A 17,521-nucleotide genomic window follows, 5' to 3' on the forward strand; every position below is an offset into this window, starting at 1 on the left:
CCTGGTTGTAAACGTTAGGAGTATTTCTGCACTTTATCCCTAAAATAAAAGTATAATGGTGTTAATTGAATTGTATATGTAACTTATATTATTTATTTGAATTTTATATTAATATGGAGAAAACAAATCTAATATATAAAGAGAATTATAATCTGTAACGGTTCAGACTAAAGTGAGGCTACTTTTACATATAAGAATAAAAACGTAACCGTTTTAATCACATTAAGCATGTGTTTTGACTATTTAATTCCATGTCCCATGATGATGATGATGACAACTTACCTTAATTTAATTTAATAATTATCTCTCCTTACTATATATTATAATTATTATTTTTAAAGAACTGACTATATATTATAATTTAATCCACATTTTAATTTCAATCTGCCATTGAAATCATGAGAATTTCTTGGGTTATTATTGTCTTTGTAATTTGTCTGGCTTGTTTTGGTGAAGAAGAGCCACCATCACTTTACTTGGTGTTAATGGAAGGAGAACCTCTTGCATTTCATGAACTCAACAGGTAAATTTTCATTTTACTGGAAATTTTTATAAAATTATAACTGTTTTCGATACGTATTCGGGTAAATTACAACAAAAAAAATCTCGTAGTTATACTGTTATAGAATTAGGTATTTGTGGTTTTTTTTTCTTCAGAATCAGTGTCTGTTGTTGTTGCTGTTAAAAAATCTGAAGAATTTACCCTCACATTATTAAAATGTTGACATGTCATAAGGGTATTTTTGTTAAAAAAAATAATAATTCTCTCTCATTTGAAGAAATTCTAGATTTTCTAGAATTCTGGAAATTCCAGAAAAATGAAGAAGAAGAAGAGAGGAAAGAGATTTTTTTTTTTGGCAAAATTACTCTTGCTTCATTTCGGTCTTTTAACAATGTGAGTGTAAATTCCTCATTTTTATTAACGGCAACAACTATAAACACTGATTCTAAAAAAACCACAAATACCTATTTTTGAAACAGTGTTGATTATTTCATATTGATTATATCTTGTTTTATTGTTTCAATGTAACACTTCTATTGCAAATTTTTATTACTATTTTTGAGAGGTAATTGTGGTTTTTTTTTTTCCAGATGCATCTATGTGGTTGTTACCATTAACAAAATTGAGAAATTTAACTTGGTATGGTAAAAGGCCGACGTTCTGTAACAATATTTTTGTAAAAAATTATTCTCTTTCTTCTCTAAAGAAATTCTAGAAAGCATTCTGGAAATTCCAAAATGAAGAAGAAGAGAGGGTATATATATTTTTTAATATAAAAAGGCTTGTGTCATATCAGCCTTTTAACGGTGTGAGGGTAAATTTTACAATTTTGTTGACGGCAATAATTACAGGCATTGATTCTGAAAGAAAAAACACAAGTACATATTTCTAAAATAGTGTAAGTAATGTTTTTTTTAAGGTAATTTACACTAAAATAGTGTAACTACTGGCATAATTGATGTAAAAAAAAATCAAAGATTATAACTAAAGAAATATACACTCTTAGAGTAAGCAGAATCGTGGAGAAAAATAAAATAAAAAATTAAAATTACAGTGATTTCTGTCGTTAAATATATAATATCCGGTTATATAAATTTATTCAGAATTTGAGCGGATTGAGTGTTACCGTGGAAAATGGACGAAAATATCCGTAGCTCATGCTTAAGACCTGTCCATGGGTCCGGGTACCCGCTTGGCCTGCCCAGGCCCGTGTCCCTCGGGCTTGGCTTGGACAATGCTAATTGATGTTAGGTCCAGTCCGGTCCAGGTCCGCTAAAGCCCGCCTATTTTTTTAGCGGGTTTGAGATTAATAAAAATAGCGCGGGCCGCCTATGAATATTAATTAATAAATTTTATATATCTATAGATTTATATATTAAATATTTATTTTTAAGTATTAAATTTTATTTTTTATAATTAAAAAATTATGTTTAGGTGGGTTTATATGGGCTGGGTTTGGGATTTGATTTTTAAACCCGAACCCAGCCCGTCCCAAATCCGCCTAAATTACTAATGGGCTAGACTGGGCTTGGGCTGATGACTTTTATAGAAAAGCCCGTTTGCCCGGTCCGACCCCGACCCATGGCCAGGTCTTAATCTTAAAAAAACTGTAATTTTTTTCACATATTTTCGTTCGTTGAACTGTGATTATTCCTCGGGTTTCGATTGACCGAAGTTTTTTCTTTCGATGAATGGTTAATCAGTGAAATAAGCCAAGCTAATCATGAAAAACGTTTGGCTGATTCACACGACGAGCTTTTAGCGAGCATGCTAGAAACTGGAAGTTACAGAAAGCTCTATAGCTTCAAACACATTATCAATGGCTTTGCTGTTCATGTTGCTCCTTCTCAGGTTCGTATTTTTTCCATCTTAGATGAAAGAGATTAAGGAAAATAATTAATATTAATTTATGCAGTGGCGGATCTAGAGAGGAGCAAGGGGGGCAGCCGCCCCAATTGCTGCACTCTGCGGTTCCGCCACTGTTAAATGGGCATTTCGCCCCCATTGTCGTGTGTTTGGTTAGCTTTTGAATTTGTTTAAATTGATATTGATATTGGAATATCCCAAAGTACTTGGACGTAGCTTCCAAGGACCTGCAAGACAGAAAACAATTAGACAGGGGTTGGAGACCCGCAAATCCTTTCTCATGCCTAAATCAATATGTGAGATACAGAGCTTAGAGAGAATGTAATAGTGTTTCATTATATAGAATTATGTACATTCCTTCGTGAACTTGGCTCCTATTTATAGATATTTGAATTTGTGCTTGGATACACGTGTCATCACTAGATTGGTCCGGAATCTAAATTCTCGCACCAAATGACTTTAGCGTGTGTTTGAGGTCCAAGACCTTTTGTCCTTGTTGTTTCTGTCAAAAGCCATTGGGACCTTGAGTGGGCCGGACAAAAGTATGGACTAATGGGCTTACAAGAACCTTCTGGGGCCCATTCTTAATTATATACCATATCAGATATATTAGTCATCTAAATTCGTTTAAAGTGACCTATTAACCTTTTAAATTTGTTTATAGTAATATATTGTCATCTCAACTTGGTTCACTGCCGGCCCTGGGCCTAGGCCGGGAGTACGTCGGGCTAGGGCCCAAGGCTGGAAGGACCCAAAAAAAGTTATTAGGTCATAAATATATATGACGTAAAAACATTTATACATATTATTAATATTATTTAAGTTTTAAATGGTCTAAATAATTTGAAAGAGGATCAACTAATTTTTTGAATATAAGTTGAGGGTTAATATAAAGAAATTGTGAAACATTTTTTTGATTTTTGGTAAACAACGATATTTGATGACCGTAATAATTTTTTGTTTATCATTTATCGGAATATATTTCAAATTTTTATTTATAATTTTTTTAGGGATAAGTTCAAATATAACCTATGTGGTTTAATTTTTTGACGATTTGGTACATGTGGTATTTTTTGGAGTAAAAATAACCCCGTGGCTGACATCGTTAGCAATTTCAGTCACTTTTCGGTTGATTTTTCCAAATTTGACCGTTAACGACGTCAAAAGGAAATTTTTCAAGAATTAAAATTGTTTAGTATCATATTTATTATAGAAGTTAATTCTTGAAAATTTTCATTTTGACGTCGTTAACGGTCAAATTTGGCAAAATCAATCCAAAAGTGACCGAAGTTGCTAATGGTGCCAACCACGGGGTTATTTTTGCTCCAAAAAATACCAAAATACTGGATCGTCAAAATATGAAACCACGAGTTTTTTTTTTAATTTATCGATTTTTTTTTGTTAAAGACCCCAGCCTGTATTTATCTAGGGCCAATAAAATGTCAGGACCGACCCTGACTCGGTTAATATGCTATAATTTTTAAGATACTTTATAAAAAAAAAATTCTTAAAAATCTCATCCTTCTCGAAAATTTCTGGATCCGCCACTGAATTTATGGAGTCGATGTTGCAGGCTGAGAAATTGAAAACTGGTGATGGAGTGAAAGTGGTGGAGAGAGACAGAGGAGCTAAACTGATGACTACATACACCCCCCAATTTCTAGATATACCTCAAGGAGTGTGGCCGGAAGAAGGCGGATGCAAGAACGCAGGTAATTAAGACTGTCAATTTCTGATACGATAATACGAGTTACATAATCAATCCGCCTCACAATATCAAAATTGCAAATGAGGTGGTCAATTTCTACTTCTCGTTGTACACGCTTCAAGTCCAGTGGACATTCATGTGTCGGGATGCGTCAGATATTAATATGAATTGAATCTTAACTATTAAGCTTTTAATTTAGTTGGGGAATAAGGTACAAAAATACCCTTAACATTTTCAGTCAGAAGCAATTTTACCCCTAACGTCTAAAATGGTGCAATTTTACCCCTAACGTTGGCAGTGAAGAGCAATTTTACCCATAACATTGACAAATTAGATCAATTTCAGACATTCTTATAAAATGCAGATATTTTATTTCTTATTCTGCACCAACTGCACGTGTGTTGATTTAAAAAAAAAATAGATTTCATATTTTTTTATGATTTAACAATAGAATTGAAAATTAAAATTTTTAAATTCGGTGAAATATTTGATTTTTTTTGTCCATCTCGTACAAAATGCAGTATATTTTTTTATTTTTCTTTAATTTTTTTCATTTAATCTTTTTTTTTTTTTGAATAAATCATATGTTTGTGACTTGTTACTAATTAGTTATAAAATGACGCACATGTAAACTGTAGATGACACGATTCAAATTGACCTAACTTATCAATATTAGGGGTAAAATTGCTCTTGGCTACCAATGTTAAGGGTACAATTGTAAAAATTTAGACGTTAGGGGTAAAATTGCTCCTAGTAGTAAACGTTAGGAGTTATCCCATTCAATTGGTTTCATGACTTTTCCATGACTCTTCCGCTTATAAACTTACGGGGATGAGGATGGTCGTGGAGTGGGAAGAGAGGTCCGTATCCCCGACCCTAGGGGTTATTTTTTCCTCATCTCTATCCTATGGAAAAATTAAATACGGATTCTCCATTCTTGTTGGAACGAATTCATGCGGGGGCGGATAAATTCCGCCCCGTTTGTAACCCTATAGACACGATTCATTTGACACACTTTTATTGCATTTATATATACCATATATAATAATCATATAAAGTATATAGATCATATGATATTATTATGATACGATAACTCGTTTTGACACGCGTATTATGCAGGAAAAGGGATTGTTATTGGTTTTGTTGACACCGGAATCAATCCGTTACATCCAAGTTTTGCAAATGATCATTTGAATCATTTCACATCAAACATTTCTAACTTTTCGGGGGCTTGTGAGACGGGTCCGAAATTTCCGGCTAGATTTTGCAACGGAAAAATAGCATCAGCTAGGTTTTTCTCAGCTGGTGCTGAAGCAGTTGCTACTCTCAACTCTTCAATAGACTTTCTTTCACCCTTTGATGCTGTTGGACATGGCAGGTATATATGTTACATACACATCTTCTTCTAGAGAATTGTGTGCTTTTTCCGTTAGAAATAGGGCGGGCTTTGGCGGGTTTGGGCCGAGTCTGAATTTCCTTTTGTCTAAGTATGTTTTATTAGACTCGGGTCTAGGGTTGAGCAAAATAACTAGTAACTGATGCAAACTAATAACCAAACCGAAATCTTAGTTTGGTTTGGTTATTTTTACTTTCTAGTTTGGTTCGGTTAATTTCATTTAGATTTAGTTTAATCATCGGTTATCAGTTTGGTTTTCCATAAAAAAAAATATCGGTTTATCCAGAACCTAACCGAAGTTTATATTTAAATAAAAAAATTATAATCTTATTTTATATTCAATAAACTGAAGTGTGTGTATAGATGTATTTGGTTTTGAAATAGGGCAGGTTTGAGCGGACCTAGCCCGAGTTTGAATTTCCTTTGTCTAAACCTGGTTCATTGGAACCGCAACTAGGACTCAGCAAACTAGGTAATCGAATGACCAAAACAATAACTAAATCGAAATCTTAGTTTGGTTCAGTTATTTTTACTTTTTAGTTCGGTTCGATTTTCATTTAGATTTAATTTGGTTATTTTGTAAACGGTTAAGGTGAAACAGAACTGAAATTTATATATATATAAATAAATAAATTATAATCTTATTTTATATTCAATAAACTGAAGTAAAATGTATGTACGTCTATTTGGTTTTAAAAATGTCAAATCAATGTTGAACTTCAATGAAATTCAAATCTATAAAAAATATAAAAATAAATATATTTTATCGTATAAAAATTTGTGATTTTAAACATTTAAATTAGAAATTTATATATTTTGGTTCTTCAGTTGGTAACTGAATCGACCCAAATTTTTTCGATTTGGTAATATTCCATTACCAATTTTATACGATTCCTGAAACAAAGTATATTTCAGTCATGTGGCTTCAATTGCTGCTGGAAATGCTGGAGTACCGGTGGTGGTTAATGGCTTCTACTATGGAAGAGCTTCCGGGATGGCACCACGAGCTCGGTTTGTTCTTTATTCTCTAACATATTTTCATAACTTATACAATATCGTAATGAGATAAAGTACGATCTAAAGCACTTGTTGTGCGTTATATTTCAACTATTGTATTGACCAAATTACGTGTGTGTTTATCAAGTCGTTACACCGAGATCATTTTTATTTACTTTGCAACGGCTAGTAAACTTGAGGGGGAGTAATAAGGTCGCAATTCTTTATTAGATAAGGACTGTTATCTCCTATTCTAGTTAGACTACACGATTTGCTCTTAGAGCAATTGGTATAGGTTCCGGTTTCTCCATTGTTAGAGCATCTCCAATAGAGGGCGTCCAAAAGAGTCCAAAAGAGTGTCAACTGATGTGACATTAGGTTTAGCAACTTTTAAAGGGTGTCAATTATTAGAGTAATTGTGGGTGCCAAGGAAAGTTGCCAATTTTTGGCAACCTCTTGACAACTTTGTTTATTATTTTTTAATATAAAATCAGTGGTCTCTCTCCTAGAAATAATAAAATTTGGAACCTTTTGTTTTTAATATTTATAATAAAATAATAATTTGTACGATTATAATGGCAACTTTTCAAGCAACTTCTATTAGAGCATTTTTTAACTAAAAGTTGTCAAAAGTGTGATGGATGAAAGAGACAATAAAATATTATATTTTGAGATTATGTGTTAAGTTTTGACACTTTTTTAGGCACCCTCTGTTGGAGATGCTCTTAGGGTTGGCCGACCCTCTTGTATAAATATGTGTTTATGGTTGTGAAATAGGGTTAATTACAACCACAATACTGAATTTTTTTCTCGTTTACATTTTGGTACCTAGATTTCATTTTTGCATAAGATATACTTGAACTTAAGTTGACTGGACAATATAGTACCTATCACTTGCTACAACTGGTTAACCATTAAAAATATAGGTAAATTACAACCATGATACCTAAACTTTACATTCTTTCATACTTTGGCATTCAAACTTCATTTTTGCATAAGAAAATATGATTGTAGTGGTCCTATTCTAGTATGGGAAGAAATTATTTTAGAGAGAAGAATAAAAAATGAAAGAGAGAATGAAAAGATTAGAGATGGAAATGAAGAGCTAAATTGTCTTTACAATTTGACTGACATTTAAGTAAAAGAGGTTGTCAAACTATGGCTCTGGTGAAAAAATGAAGTTTAGGTACCCAAATGTGAAAGAAGTTAAAGTTCAAATACCATAGTTGTAATTTATCCATATTTTTAAGGGTAGCTTACACTTATGGCCACTGAACTTTATCCATTTTAACATTGTGGCTATTGAACTTCAATTCTTAACAGTATGATCACTGAAGTTTACCCATTTTAATATTGTGGCAACTGAACTTCAATTCTTAATGGTATGACTACTAATTTTAAAATTTTAACACCGGTGGCCACCAACGCCTCAAAACGACCGTTGACAGTCTCAAAATAAAAAATTCGAAGAGTTAATGATATTCTAAGGAACTTTAATTTTTGAAAATTTTCGTTTTGAGGTCATTTAGGTGTTGTTTGGTTAAGGGAGAGTGAAAACTCCAAAATATGTGATTTTAGAAAATAAAAATATGGTTTTATGGTAAATGTTGTTCTGAAAAACTTTAATTTTTGAATATTTTCATTTTGAGGTCGTTAATGGTCATTTTGAGGAGTTAGTTAAAGTTGAGAGGCCACCGATATTAAAAAACGTAAAGTTCAGTATCATACCATTAAAAATTGAAGTTCAATGATCAAAATGTTAAATGGATAAAATTCAATGGCCATAGATTTAATTTACCCATATTGTTAATGATTAACCGATTATAAATGATCAATATGTACTCATCGTCTTAAATTCAGATATATTTTTTTTTGTGACAAAATGAAATCTAAATATCAATATAAGCTCGATTTATTGCGGAATATTAATTCTTTCACGGATACCATTTTATTTTCCAACAGAATTGCTGTATACAAGGCTGTGTATCCAACAATAGGAACCTTAACTGATGTGGTTGCAGCAATAGATCAAGTAAGATTTAATCACAACGTAAATTGTACCGATGATCATTTAAGTTTGGACAATATTCTAATACGATAACAGAATTTCATATTCTCGATAAAATAACTCATATTTACTTTTTGTATTACTGAAGTCGTTTTGTACATTCAAGACAATTCTCGCAATACTGACTAGGACGCTTAATCAAGTCAGTTTTGCCATGTAAGCACAACGTGTATCCTTTGACTGACACATGTTACTCCCTCTGTCTTTAATAGTAACTTTGGATAATGGTCAAATTTAACTCTAACGTTTTAAGCGAAGTGCATATTTAACATTAACGTATGAAATTGTATAAATTTAACTCTAACATTTTCAAGCAAGATCAATTTTAGCCGTGCGCTATCGAAAATTTGAAAAGACTGGTTTAACTGTTATTTAACTGTCACATCGGATCTTCCAAATAAGTTTGTCGATAAATTGAAGCAGTTTTGTACGTTTTTGTTGGTTTTTTGTAACTATATTAATAACACAGTAAATATTTTACACAGTTTGAAAAAATGATTAACTTATATGTATAAGATTTAATTTTTAGCATTTTAACAGAATTTTTGTAATTTTTGTTAGTAATACACTAAATAAATTAATATTTGGAAGGTCTGAAGTCACAGTTAAATACCAGTCAAACTAGCTTTTCTAATTTTCAATAATGTAGGCTAAAATTGATATTGTTTGGAAACGTTAAGGTTAAATTTGCACAATTTCATACATTAAGGCTAAATCTGCATTTTCCTTAAAACGTTAGGGCTAAATTTAACATCAGTGAATACACATGACGTTTAATTAGGAAAACTGAAATGATTAAGCGTTTGAGTCAACATCTCCGATGAGAATTGGTATAAAATGCAAAAACGAGCTATTTTTGTAAACTATTGTCCAAACTTAAGTGATCGTCGGTGCGATCCACCCGTTAATTAACGCAACGCAATATACTTTTTCAACTTATGGGTTCGAATCACATGACTTTCTTTGTAACACAGGCAGTGAAAGACGGAGTGAACATTTTAACTCTCTCCATCGGTCCAGACGAGCCTCCTGAAGATACTCTAACATTCTTAAACGTATTCGATATTGTCATGTTATTTGCGCAACGAGCCGGAGTTTTCGTAGTGCAAGCTGCAGGTAACCGCGGCCCAGATCTGTCTACGGTTATCTCATACAGCCCGTGGGCTGTCGGAGTAGCTGCTTGCACCACAGACAGAAGCTATCCCGCTTCACTTCTTCTCGGCAATGGCCGAAAAGTTGGAGGCGTTGGTTTGACAAGACCGAGTTTTGGCGACAGGATATTTAAGTATAAACTCATTTTAGCTACGGATGCAGTTAAATTGAACAGTACATTTCCGACGACTTCAGAGTTCGTCGAAGAATGTCAACATCCGGAGGCGCTGGACCGTAATCTCGTGCGAAATTCCGTCGTTATCTGTACATTTTCAGATGGTTTTTACAATGGAACTTCTACCATGAGTGCCATTGTTGATACTGCTAGGAGTTTAGGATTTAGGGGTTTTGTTTTTGTTGCAAATCCAGTATATGGAGATTTCGTTGCGGAGCCGATTCTTTTCGCAGTTTCCGGGATTATGATTCCGAGAGTTGCAGATGCGCAGGTACAACTATAACTGAAATGTTTATTCTAAAATCGATTTGCTTTCACGTTTTGTTAAACAGGTATATGTGTATTTCTTTTTCCAGACGGGAGAGTGATTTTTTTTTTTTCTGAATGGGAGAAGTGAAAAATTTAAAGATTAATTCTTCGAATTTTCAATTTTGAGGTCGTTAACCGTCATTTTTTATAATGTCAAATTAAAAGATCACCGGCAAAACGAAAAATCCAGTCCCCGTTTGGACAAAAAAACTCCATAAGTACTTCGTACGTAGAGTTTTTTTTACTTTATCCTATATTTAAATTATAATATTGAGATCTTCAAAAAAAAAAAAATAATATTGAGATATTAATTGTTGAAAATTAAGTTTGTAAATAATTATTATCCTGGCGTGAATTTAATAGTAATTCCATGTAGAAAATAAGAAGGCTTGATACATCCTACATCCCGAGAACTTGTCTCAAAATGCCAACTGATCTTGAATTTTAAAATATTCTATTGACCCCTATATTTGTTTAAATTGAAAAGTTAACCACCTAAAATCTATATGACGGAGTAAGCAGAGTTTGGAAAAGTTGATATGTATACACTTTAAGTAAGTTCAGAGGGTTAATAAATCACTTTAAGAAAGTTCATGGGTTAACATGTACTTTCAAATAGTCAATTGGTCACTTTAAGCAACTACAGGGCTCAATAGAATATTTTTAAAGTTTACGGAGTCAGTTAGCATTTTGGGATAAGTTCACGGGTGCATGGGTACAATTAGGATAAATTACAATCATAGTACTTGAACTTTATACTCTTTCACACTTTGATTCCTAGATTTTATTTTGTTACAAAAAAATATCCGAACTTAAGACGATTGGATAGTGTAGTACCTGTTAACCTGCTACAACCGGCTAAAATGTGAATAAATTACAACTATGATACCTGAATTTTAACTTTTTTTCAAACATTGGTACCTAGACTTCATTTTTGCACAAGAAAATATGATCAAGGTTATGAGATGATGTGATAAAAATAATACTTCAATCAATTTTCTTGGATTTAGTTGATGAAAAAGCAAATAAATTTCGAGATATTATGAGAAAATTTGCATAGTTTCGACGAATTTATTAACAATTTTTTTATTTCATTATTCTGAATTCTTTAGATTTTTCTTTAATTTTTAGAGATTCAAAGAGGTAAGAAATTATTTTAGAGAGAAGAATAAAAATAAAAGAGAGAATAGAACCATTAGAGATGGAAATAAAAGGCTAAATTGTGTTTACAACTTAACCGAGTCCGACATTTAAATCAAAGACTTGGTCAAACTATGTCTCATGTGCAAAAACAAAGTCTAGGTACCAAAATATGAAAAAAGTTAAAGTTCAAGTATGATAGTTGTAATTATCTATATTTTTAATGGTTAACCAGTTCAACATGTACTATATATCGTCTCGTCATCTTAAGTTCAAGTATTTTTTTTTTTTGTGACAAAATGAAATCTAGATACCAAATTTTGAAAGAGTGTAAAATTCAGGTACTATGATTGTAATTTATCCGGTACAACTATAACTGAAATGTTCCTTATAAAATCCTATGAAATGCATAATAATTTTGTGTTATATATGTAGATTATATCAGAATATTATGAGCAAAATATCCACCGGGACGAAAAAGGATTTGCGACCGAATTTCGTGGACGAGCATCGATAGGAGAGGGGAGAGTTGCAACTTTCGGGGGAAAATCACCAATCGTTAGCCGATTCTCTTCTCGGGGACCCGATTTTACTGATGTTAATAGGAATCCTGCCGATGTGTTGAAACCCGATATTCTTGCTCCGGGGCATCAAATATGGGCAGCTTGGAGCCCTCTTAGTGCCTCCGATCCAATCCTAAAAGGTAACGAAACATTTTTCATATTACGATATTGATATCGTAAATGGATAAAATTCAAATTTACCCCTAACGTTTTTTTACGTGTGGAATTCGATTAGGAAATAATTTTGCTCTACTTTCTGGTACAAGTATGGCAACACCTCATATAGCAGGAATAGCAGCACTCATCAAGCAACTCAATCCTTCGTGGACACCGTCCATGATTGCGTCGGCCCTGTCGACTACCGCCTCCCAGTCCGATAACAACGGGGAACGCATATTAGCGGAAGGATCAGACATTGATAGCTACTATCCCTCCACTCATTTTGACTTTGGCGCCGGTCTTGTGAACCCGACTCGCGCCATCGATCCGGGCCTAGTGTTTCAATCAGGTAACGAATCAATTAGTTTCTTGGCATGTTAGAGTTAGAGGTGGCAATTATCATGTTTGTGTCGTTTTATTTTTGGCTTCATGACGAGTCAATCTTATTTAACCCAACTCAAAAACTTTCGTGTCATAATCATGTTAACCTAATTAGATAAGAGTCGATTTCGTGTCGTGTTTTCGGAAATATATTAATGGTGACTTTTAAAAATATAGAAAGATATGATATTATTTTTAAATATTTTATGTAATTTTTAAATTAATATGTTAATATTAACTATCTAAAAGTCCGTTAATATCATGTTTGGGGTCATTTTACGTATTTATAACAATTAGGAGGTTCAAGTCCTGTTTTCGAGTTTTATTACCTTTATTAATATGTGAGACGTAAAAAATAAAAAAAAAAATAAAAAAATATTTCTAAGGCATGCATAACACTCACTTGGCTCCCCAAACTAAAAGTTCAAAATCAATTAGGATCTTAAACTATCAAAATCATCAATCGGGTTTCTGAACTAAGCAAAAATATCAATTGATTTCCAATGAGGATGCAAATGATGTTTTTTGCTTGGAATGAGGACTCAATTGATATTTTTGCTTAGTTCAGAGACCCGATTGATGATTTTGATAGTTTAAGATCCTAATTGATTTTGAACTTTTAGTTTGGGGAGCCAAGTGTGTAACCCCCGTTCCGGGGCGTATAGAAAACTAAGCAATTATCATAATTTAAGCAAAAACACCAACATAATTATATAAAGGCTCCTCATTTATTACCGTCTACCAAAATCTCATAACCAAAAAATTAATTAACCAACCAAAGAATTTAACCTGTCAGTAATATTCACTTAAATTTAAACAAATAATCAAATCCAAATAGTATAATAAATATAATGAGTGTCTATAAAATTTGCTAATGGGAATGAGATCGTTGTGCTGGCCAGCCTGAATGCAGGAAAAACCTGAAAATCTAGCAAATAGGAGAACTTCTGAACCTAGCCTGAAAATTTCAACATGGCAAGGGGTGAGCTGCCTACTCAATAAGCATAATGATAAATATTTATATATATATACACACACGCATACAGTTCACATATATTATATTTGATCAATCAATTAATCATTAAAATTAAATAGATGATATCACAAACCAGACTCTTTACTACGCCAAATATCCTAAAGTTATATTTATTTTAAGGGCCCTAGCTAAACCCTGGTAAAATATATATATATAATGGTCCTATGGTGTTTTATCATCAAAATAGGTATGCGTTATCGTCTACTCTTGCAAGACACACAACCTTGAGACTTCACAATATAAGTACTTTTATAACGGTACTGCTATCGTCTAATCTTGCAAGACGCAGTACCAAACTCAATCCAAAATTTAATAGCATCCTATCGTCTCCTCTTTCAAGACAGGTGTATACATTCACAGTATTAACAACCTCCATACCATTGTACCTATCCACTTAAGCTAGCTAATTAAGTGAAATTCTGAAATGAGACGCCTTTCCATTCAACTACAGACATTTCCCTTGTAAGGTAATGATTCAATATGTGATAAAATAATATGCACCTTCTACGATTTAATTAAGCAAAATCATACCACTAAATAATAATAGTTCACCACAACAATTGATTGTCCAGAACAAAAACTAGCTCATACCTAACATTATCACGAACAACATATAATATACCAATTGGTATAGATATAATTTTCCTAGAATGAATATACATATATTTATTGATATATAATTATAGGCATAACAACATATAAATAATTCTTCCTAAAATAGTATAGATATAGGCATAACCCTTTTAGAATAAATTATAATATATATAGGCATATAAATATTAATTATATATATATATATATATATAATTATGGTTACCTCTCGTCTCAAAAGCTAATCAAACTGTTCGGGATCCTGCTCACCCGTCTCTTCCTCTCCTATAATTATAAAAATGCATTCTTATAATTAAGGGGAAAGTTCAAATAAAACCCATGTGGTTTCACTAATTTTCAGATAAAGGACTGTGGTTTACTTTTTATCAAAACGAGGACTGAGGTTTCACACTTTTAATAATGCTATTAAAACTATCTTTAACGATCTGAAAATGAAAATTTTCAAGAATTAAAGTTGTTCAATGTCATATTTTCTATGGAACTACATTTTCGATTTTAGAAAATCATCTTTTTTGGAACTTTCTCTCTCTAAACATTAACTTTCTCTCTCTTTATCAAACGTCATCTAAATAATCTCGAAATAAAAAAGTTAAAGAATTAAAGTTGCTTAGAATATTAGTAGTTCTTAAAATATGTCATTTTTAAAATTGTTAAGGGTGATTTTAATAGAATCAATCGAAAAAGTCCTTATTTTGCTAGAGTTGAAAACCTCAGTCCTCGTTTTGACAAAAAGTAAACCACAGTCCTTTATCTGAAAATTAGTGAAACCACATGGGTTTTATTTGAACTTTACCCTATAATTAATTATTATTGAAACAATATTATATATGCAATGTATACGCAAAATCCTCCTAACCCCACCAAATACTTTAAGATTTCATATTAGACTAATTAGTTCAATTCTCCTAATAGACCAAGAATTAAGAAACACTATTATGTAGACTGGAACCAAAACGAAATGATTAAAATTCTGCCCGGAATGCTCACCGGAGTTTCGCCGGAAACCGATGGTCGGAAATTAGCCGGAGTTGTCGGAAGCACGAACGGAGACTACCACAAGATAGCCAACATTTTGGAGAGCCCAAAAGTACGCTCCTTTCGCTATTAAAAATCACTCCAAAGTCGAAATCTAATATTTTGTCGGTGAAAAACGCACGCACCGGTCACCATATTTTTCGATCAGAAAAATAGCAATATTGGTCTTGAAATCTTCCTTACGTGATAAGGAATTTAATGGTATAATTTTTATCTCAAATGGTGTCCGGAATAAGAAGTTATGAGATGAATTAGAGTAGAAAGAAAAAGAGAAAACGCAGACGGCGCAGGAACAACGTTTTTTATTTTGGAAAAGAAAAGAACTTCTTTTCACCCCAACCCTTATAATATAATAATAATAATAATAACAATTTAATATAATATATTATAATGATAATAACTAATAACACCACCTATTTGATATAATACTGATAATAACTAAACTAATAATAATAATAAAATGTTAAAATAATACATCTATTTTAATATAATTTAAAATAACTTTTAAAATTTTTATTTGCAAAAACTCTCCTTAAATTTATGGATATTACAAAGTGAGTGTTATGTCGAATTTTAAATATTCGTGATATTTCGTGTTATTTTTGGGTTAGTATTTCAACCTTAACCCAATTCAAAAATTTGTATCAATTTCGTGTCAACCCAAAAATGACGTATTACCTACTACGCTAAACCCATAAACTAAAATTGTGTGTCAATTTCCTGTCTTGTAATCGGATCGTATGTACTTTTACCACATGTAGTTAGAGTTTAATGAAAAGCTAGAGTACATATCCTCCATAGCTGATCATTATATTGGGTTTAGGTTTGGAGAAATATTATTATTAACCGTTTTGTTCACTATTTTTCTGGGTAAATTACACTCGTGGCTACTGAACTTTACTAGTTTTAACAATGTAGTCACTGAATTTCAATTTTTAACGGTATTGTCACTGAACTTTACCCTTTTTTTTAACACCGATAGCCACTCATTGCCTCAAAACAACTGTTGACGGCCTCAAAATAAAAATTCGAAGAGTTAATGATATTCTAAGGAACTTTAATTCTTGAAAATTTTCGTTTTAGGTCATTTAGGTGTTGTTTGGTTAGAGACTGAATGAATTTTTAGAGAGAGAAAGCTCCAAAAAAGGTGACTTTGGAAAATAAAAAATGTGTAAATGTCATTCTGAACAACTTTAATTCTTGAATATTTTCATTTTGGGATCGTTAACGGTCATTTTGAGGAGTTAGTTAAAGTTGAATAGTCACTAATGTTAAAAAAATGTAAAGTTCAGTGACCATACCGTTAAGGATTGAAAGTTAGTAGCTACAATGTTAAAATGGATAAAGTTCAGTGGCAATGGATGCAATTTACCCCTATTTTTCTAAATAGATAAAAAGCGTTAGCCAAAAATATCGGTTAACTATTAATGGACCGGTTTCGGTTTTAATTCGATTTGATTTATAAAACATTCTAATGGACCGTTAATTAAACCGTGTCCACCTCTACACAAATATTGATTCAGTAGCTTAATGTTTGTATAAAATGTGATGCAGAATACAAAGACTACATAAGTTTCTTATGTTCATTACCGAATACTTCTCCGGTTACCATAAAAGCTGCTACCGGAGACGGATGCACCGGATCACTTAGCCATCCAGCGAACCTGAACCTTCCGTCAGTAACCGTATCGGCACTAGCCGGGTCACTAACAATAGAGAGGAGTGTGAAGAATGTAGGCAGCAAGGTAGAGACATACTTGGCTTCTGTGGTATCACCTAATGGGACTGAAGTGAGGATTTCTCCAACATTGTTTGAAATAAATCCACAACAGATCCAACGGTTGAAAATTCAATTTAATGTGAGCAATGTGAGAAATGAGTTTAGTTTTGGGGAAATTGTTCTTACAGGAACTCTTGATCATATTGTTAGAATTCCATTATCTGTTTTGCCTGTTTCAATGTGATTTGTGCAACCTGTTACTGTTACTGTTTATTATTTGTTGTTGTAGTAGGTAATAGATATTAGTTGTTTTTTCTTCTAAAATCAATTGTTTCGGTACCAAATACTTTTTTTATCTCATGTTTAGAATTAACAGGTAAAAAGTAGTTCCGAAAAATTAAAACAAACGGCCATTTTCAAGTGGCTATTGGGGTTCAGTGTATTATTGGTTATTGTCATCTCAAATTGGGCACCTAATTTCAAATTTGTCTCAATAAAATCATTCAACTTTGAATTTTGTCTCAATAAAGTCACTCTGGCAACTTCAATAGCAAAAAACACTGGAAATATGATGTGGCTTCCACATCAGCACTATACAACTTTAATATCATTGCTGAAACGACATGTGACGGTCACCTAGCTGTCACAGGTCGTTTAGGTCATCTAGGTGGAAACCACCTGTCATCTAGGTGGCAGTCACGTG

At 32.5% G+C, this 17,521-nt stretch overlaps 1 protein-coding gene across 1 annotated transcript; it reads left to right on the top strand.

Annotated features, from left to right (window-relative positions):
• Positions 1 to 364: 364 nt before the first annotated feature.
• Positions 365 to 17,074, top strand: LOC136233352 (subtilisin-like protease SBT2.4). Its single transcript, XM_066022986.1, has 10 exons — positions 365 to 523; positions 2,206 to 2,353; positions 3,942 to 4,080; positions 5,196 to 5,454; positions 6,388 to 6,483; positions 8,431 to 8,500; positions 9,511 to 10,134; positions 11,748 to 12,015; positions 12,111 to 12,383; positions 16,653 to 17,074. The coding sequence occupies exons 1-10, from the start codon at positions 399 to 401 to the stop codon at positions 17,060 to 17,062; spliced, it is 2,412 nt and encodes an 803-aa protein (XP_065879058.1). The 5' UTR covers positions 365 to 398; the 3' UTR covers positions 17,063 to 17,074.
• Positions 17,075 to 17,521: the final 447 nt, after the last annotated feature.

The sequence above is a fragment of the Euphorbia lathyris genome, chromosome 6 (genome assembly GCF_963576675.1).
Source record: "Euphorbia lathyris chromosome 6, ddEupLath1.1, whole genome shotgun sequence".
NCBI classification, from domain to species: Eukaryota; Viridiplantae; Streptophyta; class Magnoliopsida; order Malpighiales; family Euphorbiaceae; genus Euphorbia; species Euphorbia lathyris.

Bases quoted from the DNA above. Each gene is read 5' to 3' on its own strand.
- LOC136233352 (XM_066022986.1), top strand. From the start codon at position 399: ATGAGAATTTCTTGGGTTATTATTGTCTTTGTAATTTGTCTGGCTTGT. The intron at 524-2,205 runs GTAAATTTTCAT...ATGGTTAATCAG, and splicing joins GCATTTCATGAACTCAACAG to TGAAATAAGCCAAGCTAATC. The intron at 10,135-11,747 runs GTACAACTATAA...TTATATATGTAG, and splicing joins CGAGAGTTGCAGATGCGCAG to ATTATATCAGAATATTATGA.